The sequence below is a fragment of the Littorina saxatilis genome, linkage group LG5 (assembly GCF_037325665.1).
Source record: "Littorina saxatilis isolate snail1 linkage group LG5, US_GU_Lsax_2.0, whole genome shotgun sequence".
Classification (NCBI taxonomy): domain Eukaryota; kingdom Metazoa; phylum Mollusca; class Gastropoda; order Littorinimorpha; family Littorinidae; genus Littorina; species Littorina saxatilis.
The window spans coordinates 8,092,261-8,109,071 of NC_090249.1; the positions used below are offsets into that span (position 1 = coordinate 8,092,261).

A 16,811-nucleotide genomic window follows, 5' to 3' on the forward strand; every position below is an offset into this window, starting at 1 on the left:
GCACAATGGTTTATGTGCATACATTTTGACACGGACTCAACACACACACACACATTCAGAAATAAAATCTGAGGCAGACATACAGTCAGAAGGGAGGAACCATGTTACCTCTTTATTGCAGCACAATTTACAAAACATTCACAGAGTGTGTGTGCATGGTTGTTTGTGTTTGGACACCAATGACATAAACTGACTCAATGCTATTCAGTGGTTATGCGTCAAGAAACACAAACAACAGGTAAGTGTCATGACTTGTTGAAGAAGAGTTTCACTGTGTTCTCATACATAACTGTGGCCAGTTGTTCAACATCTTCACCCCGGGCACCTGCTATCACCTCCAGAACTTGGCTGAAACAACACAAAACACCGCATCAACGAAACAGGTAACTAATGGTAATAATGGTTTTGTATGGCAAACTTTGTAAAAGGGTATTGCATATTGTAATTCAATCAAGTTGGCGTTTTAATGAAACAGATCCTGTGATTGGTCCAATGTCCCAACTCATTAAAAATTACCGGTCATTAATTGTCGATAACCACTTGCTAAAAAAGCCATTAACCACCTGCTGTCGAGGCGCATTGATACAACCTCAACTAGTCACGGTTAGCTTTGAGGGTCATTTTACAAGTAGGAAATATGAAGGCCAACGAAATACCGAGACCATCAGGTATGCGAAGTGATGACGTCGAATACGTGACGTAAGTTGATGCATGAATTCTTCCGGACTACGTCAGTCAATTCCAAAGATCGCTTTTGTGGTGAAAAGAATTTGTTTTAGAGTTTGCTGTCCAGAAACCCGTCAAAAAAGAAGGGAAGATGTATGTGAAAGAAAACAAAACAGGAGCAGAGTGATACGATAGGAATACAGAGACATATTTCTTGGGACTTGACCCTTGCAGGTAGGTGGACTGAAAGTAGTGTGTGAACAGAACAGAACCAATTCTGTCTGTTTACCATCGCATGAAAGCAGGAAAGAGATCGTCGTCAGATTGAATTACAATAACATTAACATGCTTCCATTTGAAACTTCTCGGTCTTCATCGTGGATTGACGCCCTCCCAAAGTCTAATTGAAGCCCGACGGAGCGAAGCGACGGAGGGCTTCAATTAGCTTTGGTCGGGCTTCAATCCACGATGAAGACCGAGAAGTTTCAAATGGAAGCATGTTAATGTGTAAATAACCATGATGATAAACTGTCATTATAAAAAGTTCACTGTATTTTTGATTGCAACATTTTCATTAATCGGTAAGTTTATTTATCCTCTTCTGTGGACTGTTTTACCAAATTACTTCAGTTTGCTCATTTTCTTCTTTCTCTCTTCTCCTCTGTGTGGTTGTGTGTCTCTGTCTCTCTTTCTGTCAATGCATGGGTGGGATTCTTCCGGTATATGCCGGAAATCCAGATTCGATTATGGCCTTTTTTTCTTCGTCTGGTTCTTCAGGATGCATGACATTTTTCAGTCCCACCTTCTTCTTCTTCCGCGTTCGTGGGCTGAAACTCCCACGTACACTCGTGTTTTTTGCACGAGTGGAATTTTTACGTGTATGACCGTTTTTTTCCCCACCATTTAGGCAGCCATATGCCGTTTTCGGAGAAAGCATGCTGGGTATTTTCGTGTTTCTATAACCCACCGAGCTCTGACATGGATTACAGGATCTTTTTCGTGCGCACTTGGTCTTGTGCTTGCGTGTACACACGGGGGTGTTCGGACACTGAGGAGAGTCTGCACACAAAGTTGACTCTGAGAAATAAATCTCTCGCCGAACATGGGGACGAACTCACGCTGACAGCGGCCAACTGGATACAAATCCAGAGGCGCTACCGACTGAGCTACATCCCCGCCCCTTCAGTCCCACCCATGTCAATATACGTTAATTGGATCTGTGATCCAAACATGGCTTTTGGTCAATCGAGATGGCAGTTTATTCCACTCGCCCTACGGTGGAATAAACTGCCATCGAGATTGACCAAAAGCCATGTTTGGATCACAGATCCAATAACATATATATCTCGACATTCACTGGTCTTAGGGTTTTTGTTTTCAAAGAAGAAAGAAACTTGCTTGAACACGGACCACTTCTCCGAGCAAAATCAACAAACCTAATCACTCGCATTCCATTCGACGTCACAGACATACGCTTGAAAAAGTAGGACCAATTGTATCGTGTTTGAAATTATAATGAATTCAATTTTTCTTGAGTTTCAACAAAAAAGCAATGGTCTGGAAGAAAGAGAATACAATTCTGAAACGGCAATGAACGGTAATGAACAACAATAAATGAAATGAAAATACGCAAGTTCTCCCAACATCACAGCGACCTTTCCGACTTAGGCCTACGTGGGTCGACCGATTTCATTTTGAGAGGCGGGTAATGTGCGTAAGGTTTGTCAATCAAAGGTTTATTTATTGATAATGTTGATGGTGAGGGATTTGATCTGGCAGTTGGTGAAAGGAATGTTGCTTGGAAGGAGGTTTGCAAGATCGATCTGCTCCGGGGTCATTGAACTCATTTTTATCGGAGAAGATGTTGATCAGTTCTTCTTTTGTGAAATCCCCCCCTTTAGGATAATGGGCTCGCCCGCTCTGTGCATCAGCCGACACATTGCCCTGAAGTGTGTTGGAGCCGCTCGGTTTGCACGAGATTCTTTTTCTTCTTCGACAGTTCATCCTCCGATACTGTAGCAGAACGTTTCATCTTTTTTTTCACTTTCGAGTATGCGGACGACTGAACTTGACCGCTAAAAAGTAGTCCTTTCGGAATCATTACGCCGAGTCTGAACATGAGGTCCGAACATTGTTTTTAGGCAGGATCTAGGTGAAAGCGAGGCTGTTCTTATCTCCGTATACAGTCGAGAGAGAGAAATACATGTCGAGACATTATGTAATATGTCTCCTTCTCCAAACTTTCTGTGACATCAAGAAAACTCATCTTTAAACAGGCTAATCCAACTCACATGATATGCGCTGGTTCATTTCTGCTTTTGACACAGCACCCTTTCTCCCACCGTTCCTTCTTCTTGCTAGGAAAGGTTGTTTTCACGTGCTTGTGACCTGCGTGTGTGGCCTTGACCTCGCACCAGGGGGCATCTGTCAAGGACAAGCCACAATTAGGGAAAAAAATAAACAAAGTTTACAGTAAAATCACCACCACTACCAGCATTATTAACACAGGGAGAGAGATGTGATTCTACTGTTTAATGTATGTCGATGGTCGATATAGCTTACTAATCGTAAATGCATTGCACACACTATACTATGTCCTCACTGAAAAAGGTCCTTGTTACACTTACAGTGGAATCTCCCTTAAGACATCCCCCCCCCCCTCCACGCTTTAACTTTAAGACCTCCCCTCCTTGAAGACAATTCCCCCCGATTTTCTGTTTATAACGCCTGATTTTCTCAGATTTCTTTTGGTCCCACTGTACTTACCCGTTTCTATCATTAGATGATCACTTGGTATTGAACACATCACATCCACATTTTCTTGCGTTTTCAATGAGCTGAAAAAGCACAAACAGAATTTACTTTAATTAACAACTGATGACTAGAAACTTCTATGTAAACTTAAAAGAAAAATACCTCATTTGCTGCATGCAAAAAGCTAAATTGTTGAAAGATCCAAATGAATGTAAACTTTTAATCTTTCCTTTTAAAATTACGGACACGTTCTGAGGTACCAGTGTCACTAAAAGGACGCCCTTGAAACCAGCCCAAACTGCTTCTTGGCTGCAAGACAACAGCAACAGCAACAGCAATAGACAAATTCCGAAAATAAGTGTCGTGTTTGTATGGGTTGCGGAAGAGTGAATACCCTTGCCAAAACGTCTGACGAACATCAATCAATCAATCAATCAATCAATCAATCAATATGAGGCTTATATCGCGCATATTCCATGGGTACAGTTCTAAGCGTAGGGATTTTTTTTAATTTTTTTTATTTTTTATGCAATTTATATCGCGCACATATTCAAGGCGCAGGGATTTATTTATGCCATGTGAGATGGAATTTTTTTACACAATACATCACGCATTCACATCGGCCAGCAGATCGCAGCCATTTCGGCGCATATCCTACTTTTCACGGCCTATTATTCCAAGTCACACGGGTATTTTGGTGGAAATTTTTATCTATGCCTATACAATTTTGCCAGGAAAGACCCTTTTGTCAATCGTGGGATCTTTAACGTGCACACCCCAATGTAGTGTACATGAAGGGACCTCGGTTTTTCGTCTCATTCGAAAGACTAGCACTTGAACCCACCACCTAGGTTAGGAAAAGGGGGAGAAAATTGCTAACGCCCTGACCCAGGGTCGAACTTGCAACCTCTCGCTTCCGAGCGCAAGTGCGTTACCACTCGGCCACCCAGTCCTTGGAGGGGCCAATCACTAGCGAGGGGTGTGTCATAATCAAATGCTCCTGTCCGCGTGTTTCCGCATGAGGGTATTCACTCTTGCGCAACCCAAACAAACCCGACGGAGTTATGTTCAGAATCTGCCTATTGACAACAGCGTAGCCCTGTGTATGAGGCTGTCTTGTTAGCGCAAGAAGCTCACATTGCATTTGCATCAGCTCTGGACTCACCATCCATTGATCCCTACGTACAGACCCTGATCCACAATGGCTACTGCCTCCTCCTTGCTTCCTGTGAATGAGTGCACCTGTTTAAGATAAAAGAATTTCATGTTAGCCTGCGTACACACATCTTTCTGTACTCAATAGTTTATCATATGACAACACCAAAACAGAGCTTTTCATAACAAAAAACGAGTCGCGTGAAGCGATATAAAAACATATAGTCAAGTTCAACACCACAAACCAATCATCGCCGAGACTACACTCAGATAGTCTCGGCTAACCATACTGAAGACCGAGACGGGTCACGATCAAGCACGATCGCCGCCGCGAAGCACGCGTCCGTAGTACTTACTGAACCTATTTTCTTTCATTCTGAGCACATTTTTTAGAGTAAACATGAGATATGTATTATATTTTAGAATTTAGGAGAAGATGAGGAATACAATACAATAAAGTTTAAATGTTTTTGCGAAAAATCGATTTTAATGACAACTTTAATGAAAAAACTCATTCATTAATTTTTAATACTCCAAGCTGAAATGCAATACCAAAGTCCGGGCTTCGTCGAAGATTACTTAACCAAAATTTCAACCAATTTGCTTGAAAAATGAAGGCGTGACAGTGCCGCCTCAACTTTCACAATAAGCCGGATATGACGTCATCAAAGACATTTATCGAAAAACTGAGACAAAAACTGTGGGGATATCATACCCAGGAACTTTCATGTGAAGTTTCATGAAGATTGGTCCAATAGTTTTCTCTGAATCGCTCTACACACACACACACACACACACCCTTGTCTCGATTCCCCGTCTATGTTAAAACATTTAGTCAAAACTTGACTAAATGTAAAAAGAGAACTTCTTTTGAGAAGAGACCCATTTAAACAAATCATAATAACAATAATACATGACGTAACATGTAATTAAAGGTGCTTGAGGAGATGTGCATGGTGTTAAGAGTTGACATAAAGAACAGAAAATTGCCCAGATTTGTTCTGACAGTGGTCTGACAGTGTTCTCTACAACATATTCTCAGTACTCATTGACACATATGACTGTAACCACAACCAATTACCTCAAAAATGATACACAGATTAAACTCTTATAATGAATAATAAAAGTCTAATATTTCAGAAGTAAAATATCATGCTGCATATTTCTGTATGTTAAATGTTAGACTGGAAAATGCACTCACCACGCCCCCAGCAATTTTGTCTCTGTTTCTGGAGATGATTTCCATGAAGTCTTGAGCTGAGTTGCGACAGTGAAGGAACAACGGCAGTTTTGTGGCCTCCGCTGCTTCCATCTGTCTCTCAAAGTATCTGAAAAGAGTGAGCTATATAAGCATAGAATCAAAAAACAAGAAAGGTAAGTTGTTGGAACGTTTGTTATTGACAACACAATACGTTACATTCACAGATATTTCGACCCAGCGGTCTTTTAAGTGCCCAGACAGACAAACACTAATTAAGGCAGGTCAAATGGAGACAGGGATATTACTCTTCATACACAAAGGGAAGCCACTGAGTTGTGTCGCCATTTTTTCCTGGCAGGCTGGGAATTCGAACACATCGAACAGGGAACGCAGAAGAAGAAGAAGAAGAAGAACACGTCGAACATTCGAATGACGTAAATAGAACAAACGTCACATTTTTCAGGCAGCGGAAGTGTGGTGACGCGGCCCAGAACAAATGACGTTAGAAAATGACGACACCGCCAGAAATAAAAACAATGCGACACGCCTACCAACCACGAGGTCAAAAACACGTGGGCATCTAATGAAATCGGTACAAAGCCGTTCTCTTTGCCAGTGACATCGTAATAATCACCAAAGCTAACATTGAAGCTCCGGTAGCAGGTAAGAGAGTGTCTCCCAACCCGTGATGCTGACAGCGTGATTGCATCAGAATACCACATGTTAAAACCGGTGTTTGAACTAGAATAACAGCCAGTAGTATTAAGAACAAGTGTCTTGTGTATGCAGCCCTCTTTCTACTGTACGCTGGCAGCAGATAATACAATAATTGAAGTCCTTCGAGGCATAAGGGGCCCATAAGACGAAAAATTGCTTTAATTCCACCCTCAAAAAGTCCCAGCCTTCAAACCGTAACAAATAACAGTACGCACTATTAAGCAAAATTATAAACCAAGCCTTGATTATTAATTTTTATTATTACACTTGTATCAAACAAGTGACCTCCACCTTTTGATTGGCGTTTTTATTACATTTGAATCGGACTTGTGGCCTTTCAAAGTTGCGGTGACCTTTGACTTTCAACAGAGGTCATATGTAACAGTGGTTTTTAAAAACATAATTTAGTTGGCTCATATATCTGAGACAAATGATCGGACAACAGCCCCTTTACATTATCGTGACACATATTTTTCTGAGGCACACTGGACAGTAATAGTGCAAAGGGTGGGGTTAATCAAGGGAGTGAACCCCCCCTAAAAACACTACCAACCTGTCGTTGTTTTTTTTGTTTTTTAATGCCGTTTTGATCGCTCTTGCGTTTACAACCCATCTCATCAAATCGTAATTTATTTCCAGGCTACCAGCAATAAAATACCTCAACATGAGGAACAAATTTAAAATAAACTCTGGCAAAAGACGTGACGTCACAAAGTTTGAGTATGCGCAACATTTTCGTTTACCAGTGCACTTCGTTACCTGCCCATTGCTGCTTTGGGTGATATTTTTTAAATGACTATTCCTATGCAGATGTTTGTGTAATTGGCCGTTTTCAAAACATACCCATTTTTCGATTTTTCGGTCCAAAATTCAAAACGGGCACTGTCTTCCTAGACTCATGGCTCCGAAACGAACCCACTACCCTATATTTTTTTTATGCTGAATGCATAGCAGACAGATCGAACTTAAAAAATAACCAACTTTTGGGAGAAACCAAATTATATTTAACGGGTCCAGTGAACTACCTTAAACAGAAAAAGACATCTGGCAAAAAGTTCAGCCGCTTGTGGAGAAGACACAAGCTTGTTGTGTGGTCAAAATTGTTTCTGTTGTATTACATGCCACCCTATGTTACCTGAATAAAGTATTTATTTATTTATTTATTTATTTCCTAGATGAATACCCGCTTCGCCGGGTACGGCTTCGCCGGGAAGAAGTCGAGCCGAATACCCGCGCAAAACACTGGAGAAGAGTAAAAATAATATAACGGGAATATGGATTGAGCGTTGTCGACAGTGACCTTCTAAAAATAGAAACGGGAATATGGATTGCCGCCACACGAAGGAAGGGAGAAAAACGCTGAAAACACTGGAGAAGATAAGGAAGAGTTACTGGGAATGAATCCAGAGAAAAACCAAAATCGGTTCAGCGCTGCGCGCTGAGAGCACGTGTTGAAATATCTCATCGAGCAGGTTGTGTCCGGGGTCTACCTGAATATGCCCACCAAATTTGAAACAGATCCATCGAGAACCTTGGGCGTGCATCGCGGACACACACACACACACACACACACAAGTCGTATATATATATAGATTTACGAGGATTTCTATTGCGCACGTATCTCACCACACAAGGCGACTCAAGGCGCATGTTACCTATTAATGCCGTGTGAGAGTATGTTTAAACCAAAGCATTTGAACGTGTCATTTTGAAATTTTGGTTGATTTTGCTTATATACATTTGTTTCTGTCTGTCATATTTCAAAACATTATCGTTTTCATTCCATTGCTGTTCTGAGAAAAAAATTCTCTTTTGAGAAAACTCAAACACGTACACACAGGATATTAAAATGCACAACAAAAAACATAAATTCATAATAGCACATTGATTCTGACACATTTTTCCCCATCACTTACTTCCTTTGAACATCAGGTGAACAAAATTGAGTCCTGTCATAATCTGCAACATAAAGATTTTAAGCATTCAACTTTTTGCACAAAGTGGGCTTTTTGTGATGAATCAGCAGTCCTTCCAGGTGTAAGTAAGGGGGTGTATTTGTAAAATACAAGTTCTGTCAGGGGCAAGAAAAACGTTGTGCTGGCATGTGTTCATGTTGCCCATTTTGTTCATTGATTGGCCTGAATAAGAACAATGAGCTAATAGAAAATGCACAAATAAATAAATAAATGTAACTACACAAAAAATGCTAACAAAAGACCAGCTTGCAAGTTAATTCTCTCAAGCAGAAAGAACAAAGAGGAATCCCTCATTTGGAATTATTGATCAACCCTTCTGCCCGGTTTTCACCCATTCCTGCTTCATCTACAGCTACCTTAACACAAGGGCTCTCCACAGAGCTTCAACTAGAGGATCCTGGGACCCCTAAGTTTAATATATAGGACCCCTCAGTGGAACTTTAAAGGGTAAAAAGACCAGGCAGTTCATATTCGTTCTTTCCGAAGGTACGTACATTGCCCAACTGGCATGTGAATGTTGGAATGTTTATTATTTTCAGATGTGGCTGAACATTGTCTGAAAACAGTGCAGACATGACAACAGATATGTAGTGCGTCACAGAACCCCCTCCATAAACTTCCAGTATATTTTGTTTGCTTCTGATGAGTATAGGCTGCAAGGATGCACAGTTTGGGGCGCTGAATGAACAACACCATGACTTTTACCAAGGCCGCATTCTCCCAGGGCCACGACTTTGTCGCTGCTGGTGGCCAGCTGAATGAGATCAGACAGGTATTTGTCTGGGTCGCCGCTGGACTCGAACTCTGAGCAGCGTGTCGGATGACACCCCACTGTGCTGTACAACATGTCTGTTACAAGAAAATAAACACCACAGTGATAAAAGTAGACTTTAGATATATACACTTATACACACACATATGCACAAAAGAAAACATTTTTTCACAACAGAAAGTGTATTTAATATTTCAGAGTACAGCATGTTTGTTTACAAAAGACACAGTGATTAAATTAATGAGTAGTGAAAACATACCTACACACATACACAGTAACACACACACACAAAAGCAAATAACAACAGAAAGTAAATACATGTTTTAGTACATGTCATCCTGCACTGTCTCATCAGCTGATGATTCTCACCTTCCGTTTTGGCGAGCTCAAGAGCTTCCTTTGAGTCTTTCAAACTTCCACCTGTGATCATTATCTGCAAAATAAATGTCATGGTACAGCTATGTATGACCATCAACAACAACAACAAAATAAGTAAACAAATACAATTTAAAAAAACAGCTGAGTTTACTGTACCTTTTTTGCAACCAAGACTAACTAACCTAGTTGTGTTCTTTCTCAACATGTGGAAAGAAAACCATGCCAAGATATTTCAATGACACTGAACCAAACAAAAATGGAATCTGATTATGTATTTCTTGCAAAGAGACTTGTTTGTAAGTTGTAACACTTCCTTTATATTGTATTCACCAAGTCAAGTCAAACTGCTGTTGCTGTTAATGCTGATTATGTTTCCAAACACAACCAATAATGGGCTTACAGATCTATGCTATAGTCAGTTGAACAAACACTTTACACATCGGACATGCACATAACAATCCAAGAAAATATAGCTGCATTATTAGAAACACCATAAACTTTCGATCTGAGTGATTTATTTCTTATATATATATATATTCAAAATGCTATGCTGTACCTTCCAATTAAGAGTGCACTATGAACTGTATTTACCTTTTCCATTCCAATATCAACAGCTCTCTGAATAACATCCTTGAAGTCATCTGAAACAAGAAGATAACACATGAAATAAAAGTAACATCTAGTCCCCCATCTGACTTATGTCCCTTGAGGCTGTCCTTCATTGAACCCAAAGTTGACTTTGCAAAGTCTTTATACAGACAATTCAGTGTCAAAGCTTCGCTTCGTAAGCTTTGTGAAGTACACTTCGCGAAGTGGACATTGCCCTTTATGGCTTTAAATACCAGGCTTAACCTGGCCACATTTTATGTGAGACCTCATGGCTGGCCATTTCTCAGTGGCAAGAAAGCCATCTTTTATGTTTAAAGAAGTAGGGGTGTTTCTTGGGGCTTGCTAGCTTTGGGGAAGGCAAGAATGTGGGACAGAAAAGGTCATTGGTTTAAACAAAACTTTATTCAATTTTAATCATGACAAGAACAATGCATGGATGATTACATACTCAAGCATATAATGCTTATTTTAAGCAATCATAAAAAAAGAAAAGGTCATTAAAGCTACTCTCTGCAAATGATTGCGCATGAAAGAACATGATGGATGCATGCCCTGTAATCGTGTTGGTTTTTCACCGGCTACTCTTTTGGCAACAGACATTTTCACCTGCTCGCAAGTCCCTGGCTGAGAGAAGTGCAGGCCTTGTCTATGTTAATGTTGTCAAAATGTCTCCCCTTTCATACAGATGGATGTCCAATCGTTTGGTAACTAACTTTCAGTTTTTGTGTGTGTTTATAGTGGTTTGTATTTTGCTAAGGAAGAAAATGAGTATGCAGCTAATGGTGACAATTAATAGCAAAGCAAAACTGCAAGCAATAATGTTTGTAAGACAATAATTTTAGCAAATTTACCTTCATGTTTTTTAGATCCATGATACATTCCACGGAAAACAGGATCTGAAACATTGAACAAAATACACTAAGAAATTATCAGTGCATGCATGGTCCCATTACCATGTTCACTCACACAATAACCTTAAAGAACGGACTGAAAAAGAGAGAATGAGACAGAGAGATCGAGAGAAAGATAGAGAGAGAGAGAGAGTCAAAATGTAACCTGATGCTTTAATTCTCACCTGTCAGATTTGCTCCAATGTCTGTAATGATGTTGATGTGTCCATAATACCAAGCGGCCAGCATCGAGTTCATAAGAGAAACACAGAGAGAAATGTTTAACTTTCATTTTGCAATGAGACAGCAAAACAAACTGTAAACGATCCCCTGCATTGATCTAAATTATCTTACTTTCTTATTCCAAAAACATGTCAGAAACAAGGTACAGTACATGCATGCTTGTGCTTGATAAAGTTGCACAACTGAAAGAAATACAGTAAACACAAACACAGTTAACACAAATCAAAAACGACCCCTTATATATACATATACTTTTCATAAAATAAGCATTTAAACATGAATAAAGTGAAAAGCAAACTAAAACAGAATATGAGTAACAGCACATTAACTTCATCATAAACAAGGTGTATGTATTGCATGATAAAGTTGCACAACTGAATGAAATACTGTAAACACAAACATGTATTGAGAGAGAGAGAGAGAGAGAGAGAGAGAGAGAGAGAGAGAGAGAGAGAGAGAGAGAGAGAGAGAGAGAGAGAGAGAGAGAGAGAGAGAGAGATTCTCACCAACAAACTTCAGAGCTTTGGATCTGATCGCATTTGATGCCATGATGGACCACGTTGGTAAACACAAGTTTTGGCCAACCTCATAAATCGTCTATTTAACAGAATCTATCCAAAAAAAGACGTCTTTACCCAAACCGATCACAAGTCAATATTTTCAGGCCATATTACATTATTCTGGTTTTTTTTCAAGTTTATACATTCTTGTCGCCGATGTGTCGAAAATATGACCCCCGATCACTAAAACTTTTCCTATTGTACCCTCTCTTCATGTAGTAAAGTTTGGACTTACTTTTGTTCCAATCGTATGGGAAGATTTTACTTTGTTATAATAATACAAGCAATCCTCTACTGCTACAGCAGTTCGAACAAGTTGTACAATATATCTGCGAAGCATTGTGCCAAGAGTTTTGCCTTTGTAGTATTTTGTTTGTTTTTATTTTTGACTTCAAAGACAGGAAGTGTGAAACTAGGTGTACGGTGCCAGCCCATAACGTTCCTTTTTCCGGTGATGTTCAGTTTTAAAGATGAATCACAGTGGCGCACTATAATAATAATAATAATATGGGAGATTTATAGAGCGCTTTACATTCTCAAAGCGCTTTACAATGACAAACATACATAATACATACAAAGCAAAGCAAAAGCATGTGCAGCAGCATTCAGCACACAAGTGAACAACAAAACTCAAACACTACATCAATACAATCTGCAAGCATACTAACACAGGCAAAACATTCAAACATTCAAACACCTAATTCAAAAATGTACCATGTTAAAATAAAATTAATCAAAATACTGGGTGAAGAAGTGTGTTTTAAGGTTTGATTTGAAGGAACAGAATGTTTGGCAGTGTCGGATAGAGTAAGGGAGAGAGTTCCACGCAACGGCAGCAGAGTGGGAGAAGGCTCTCTGGCCGTGCTGTTTGCGACTAAAAGAAGATAGACGGAATATTCTAGTGTCTACAGAGGAGCGGAGGGATCGTGAGGGTGTATAGAGTGTGAACAGGTCAGGCAGGTAGGATGGGGCTGAGCCAGATATTATTTTGTAGCAGATACAGCAGCACTTATATTGGATTCTCAGCTCTACAGGGAGCCAATGAAGTTTCTTTAGCAAGGGGGAACAGGACTGGGACCGAGGGGCTTTGCAGACAAGCCGGGCTGCAGAATTTTGAACGCGCTGCAAAGGATGGATGACAGACTGAGGACAGCCAATGAGAACAGAATTTCCGTAGTCTAATCGAGAAAGAATGTAGGAGGAAACAAGGGTCTTGGTGGCATCTTCGGTAAGGTATGGGCGGATAGAACCTATTCTCTTAAGCTCGATGTAAGCGGACTGACAGACTTTCATAACATGGTGTTTCATGGAGAGATCGCTATCAAGAAAGATGCCAAGATCACGGACGGAGTCTGAGAATTCAATAGTGCTGCTGCCCAAAGTGATAGAAGGAGGGAGAGAGAGAGAGAGGAGGAGAGGGAGGATTTGGTGAAACGAATGGCTTCTGTTTTGTCACAGTTAAGTCTAAGCTTGTTAGTGGACATCCAGAGTTCAACGTCAGCAATGCAAGACTGAAGGGAGGTGGTCATCTGGGCGTATTCTGAGGGAGTCGCTGAGTTCTGAAGCTGAGTGTCGTCAGCAAACATTTCGTGGGAAACAGAATGTCTGTCGATGAGGTCAGTCAGAGGGGAGGTGTACATGATGAACAGCACGGGCCCGAGCACAGAGCCCTGGGGAACGCCAAAAAGGAGGGAGGTTTCCTGGGATGGGACGTCGTTTACAATTACAAAATTTGTTCTGTCTGAGAGATAGGATCTGAACCAATTTAGAACTGAATTTTGGATGCCGAAAGTGTGCTCAAGGCGGGACAGCAGGATTTCATGATCAATTGTATCGAAAGCGGCCGAAAGGTCTAACAGGAGGAGCAGGGAAATTTTGTTATCGTCTAAGGAAGTCAAAATGTTGTTGAGGATACTAAGGACTGCGGTCTCTGTGCTATGGTCCGTGCGATAGGCTGACTGGTGCGGAGTGAGGAGGTTGTTGGCAGAGAGGTGGGAGGAGAGCTGGTCTAGGACTATCTTCTCCAGGATTTTGACTATGGCCATTATTTGTTCATTCTTCAGTGAATGTTTGGACTTTAGACATTCTAGCAGGTAAGCGCAGTTAGTAATTATATAAGGACTTGGAGCACCTTGTTGAAGGTACTCCAATGGATATTAAGTTGGGTTTTTTTTTTTAATTCAGCAGTGTCATTGGATATTTTTGTGGACGTGAGTGCCGTTGCGCCTTTGGTATGTCCCTTATGCCAGAAGCCGCCTTTCTTCAGTATAAGCTGCAAATACCTATCAATCACACATTAAACCAATACTCGGAAGTAAAGTTTGTGAAAAGTGTTAAAAAAAATCCTACAGCTTCTGCCTCCAATCCTATCCCTAACCCTATATCTTCTACCTTATTTCCTACCTCTCTGCCCCCGTCCCTAACGCCTACCTCCCATCCTACCCCCAGGCCCGCCCTAACGCCTACCTCCCTACCCCTTGGGGTGTGGGCCGCTAAGAAGAGGAGAGCTCATCGCATCATCCCATTGCTTCCCCTACGTCTTCTCAGACGGGTGCAAGGGAATGGGACGGTGTGAAAGAACCTCCTCTCCCTCGTATGTCATAGCGAGATGGGGACACAGCGAACCTTCACATCCCGTTTCTTCCCTCCATCTCTATGAGATGGGTGCAGGGGGAAGAGTGAGATGGAGGAAGGGTGGACAGGTTCCCGTCTCTACTCCCACTTTCTAGAAATTCATACCCCACTTAAAACCCTTTCTCAAAATTGCCAGGTGACTTCAGGGCACTTTGTTTCTAACAGAACGGTAAGTGTGTCTGTGAACAGAAAATCTTGAAAAGCACACACGTCATGCAGAATGCGCTGATGACTTTTGTCGTTTTATTTTTGCATTTTTAACATTTTCTCTGATTGATGGAATATCCCAGTAAAAATCAAAAACGAATAATGTTACGTTCCCTCAAACGTTGTGGGGGCGCATAAAAAACAAAAGTACGTAGTTGTGGTCAACTAGTGAACTCTACTCATTTCGTTGACGATATTCACAAATGCACCCTCGCCGCAACTTGATACAACCTGTCAACTTCCGTTTTAAACATATGTTTTTTTGTGGAGTTGATATCTGTGGTTAGAAATGTTATGCCCTTGATTGGCTTGAATAATCGATTTGGGTACGTAGAGTCTTATACTTTTTTGCTCCAATGTCATACTAATTCAGAAACTAACGGGGTTGTCTATTGTTTTCCCTTTGGCGTGTCAGTGTGTACCGTGTGTGTGTGTGTGTGTGTGTGTGGAAAAAAGAAAAAGAAATGCAATGTATTGCATGAGTGTGTGTGTGTGTGTGTGTGCGCGCGCGTGTGTGTGCGCGTGTGTGTGGGTGTAAATGTGTGTGGGTGTGGGTGATTGTGTGTGCGCGTAGTGCGTGTGTGTGTGTGTGTGTGTGCGTGCGTGCGTGCGTGCCCGTGTGTGTGTCAGTGTGTGTGTGTCTGTGTGTGTGTGTGTCTGTGTGTGTGTGCGTGTGTGTGTGTGTCTTTCTTTCTTTTTATATTTAGTCAAGTTTTGACTAAATATTTTAACATCGAGGGGGAATCGAAACGAGGGTCGTGGTGTATGTGCGTGCGTGTGTGTGTGTGTGTGTGTCTGTGTGTGTGTGTAGAGCGATTCAGACTAAACTACAGGACCGATCTTTATGAAATTTGACATGAGAGTTCCTGGGTATGAAATCCCCATACGTTTTTTTCATTTTTTTGATAAATGTCTTTGATGACGTCATATCCGGCTTTTCGTGAAAGTTGAGGCGGCACTGTCACGCCCTCATTTTTCAACCAGATTGGTTGAAATTTTGGTCAAGTAATCTTCGACGAAGCCCGGACTTCGGTATTGCATTACAGCTTGGTGGCTTAAAAATTAATTAATGACTTTGGTCATTAAAAATCTGAAAATTGTAAAAAAAAAAAAAATTTATAAAACGATCCAAATTTACGTTTATCTTATTCTCCATCATTTGCTGATTCCAAAAACATAGAAATATGTTATATTCGGATTAAAAACAAGCTCTGAAAATTAAATATATAAAAATTATTATCAAAATTAAATTTTCGAAATCAATTTAAAAACACTTTCATCTTATTCCTTGTCGGTTCCTGATTCCAAAACCATATAGATATGATATGTTTGGATTAAAAACACGCTCAGAAAGTTAAAACAAAGAGAGGTACAGAAAAGCGTTCTATCCTTCTTAGCGCAACTACTACCCCGCTCTTCTTGTCAATTTCACTGCCTTTGCCATGAGCGGTGGACTGACAATGCTACGAGTCTACGGTCTTGCTGAAAAATGGCATTGCGTTCAGTTTCATTCTGTGAGTTCGACAGCTACTTGACTAAATATTGTATTTTCGCCCTACGCGACTTGTTTTCTTTCCCGGCGCTTTTTTTAATATAATTACTTTCTGTCTTTCTTGCTTTCTTTTTTTTCTTCACAACCAGGCATTATTTGATTGTATGTATTTCGGTAGAAATGGAATCAAGATGAGTTTGTGGCCTACATGTAGGGCATATGTGTGTTTGTGCGCGCGTGCTTTGCCTTTTGGAGCCGATTGAAACAAATGTAAGTGCGCAGATAATCGATGATATCCCCACATGTTTATGTGTGTTTGTCTTATTTTTAGATTTTGTGGATGTAACTATTGATTAAATGCGGTGATTTCGGACTATTTCTCATGAAGTTGTTTTTTCCTGACTTCTTTCGCTCTCGCTCTCTCTCTTTCTCTCTCTCTCTCTCTCTCTCTCTCTCTCTCTCTCTCTCTCTCTCTCTCTCTCTCTCTCATTGTGTCTCTCTCTATCTCTCCCTCTTTGTCTCTCTCGCTCTCTCGGTACCCACGTTAAGTACGGAAA

At 40.7% G+C, this 16,811-nt stretch overlaps 1 protein-coding gene across 1 annotated transcript; it reads right to left on the minus strand.

The window, feature by feature from the left end:
* Positions 1-80: 80 nt before the first annotated feature.
* On the minus strand, positions 81-11,973 carry LOC138966220 (deoxyribonuclease TATDN1-like). The gene is made up of 12 exons (XM_070338362.1): positions 11,868-11,973; positions 11,304-11,324; positions 11,080-11,124; positions 10,211-10,260; positions 9,611-9,674; positions 9,175-9,318; positions 8,410-8,452; positions 5,777-5,903; positions 4,586-4,662; positions 3,433-3,503; positions 2,958-3,090; positions 81-348 (listed from the first exon to the last, which is right to left on the minus strand). The coding sequence occupies exons 1-12, from the start codon at positions 11,908-11,910 to the stop codon at positions 246-248; spliced, it is 921 nt and encodes a 306-aa protein (XP_070194463.1). The 5' UTR covers positions 11,911-11,973; the 3' UTR covers positions 81-245.
* Between the last annotated feature and the right edge of the window lie 4,838 nt (positions 11,974-16,811).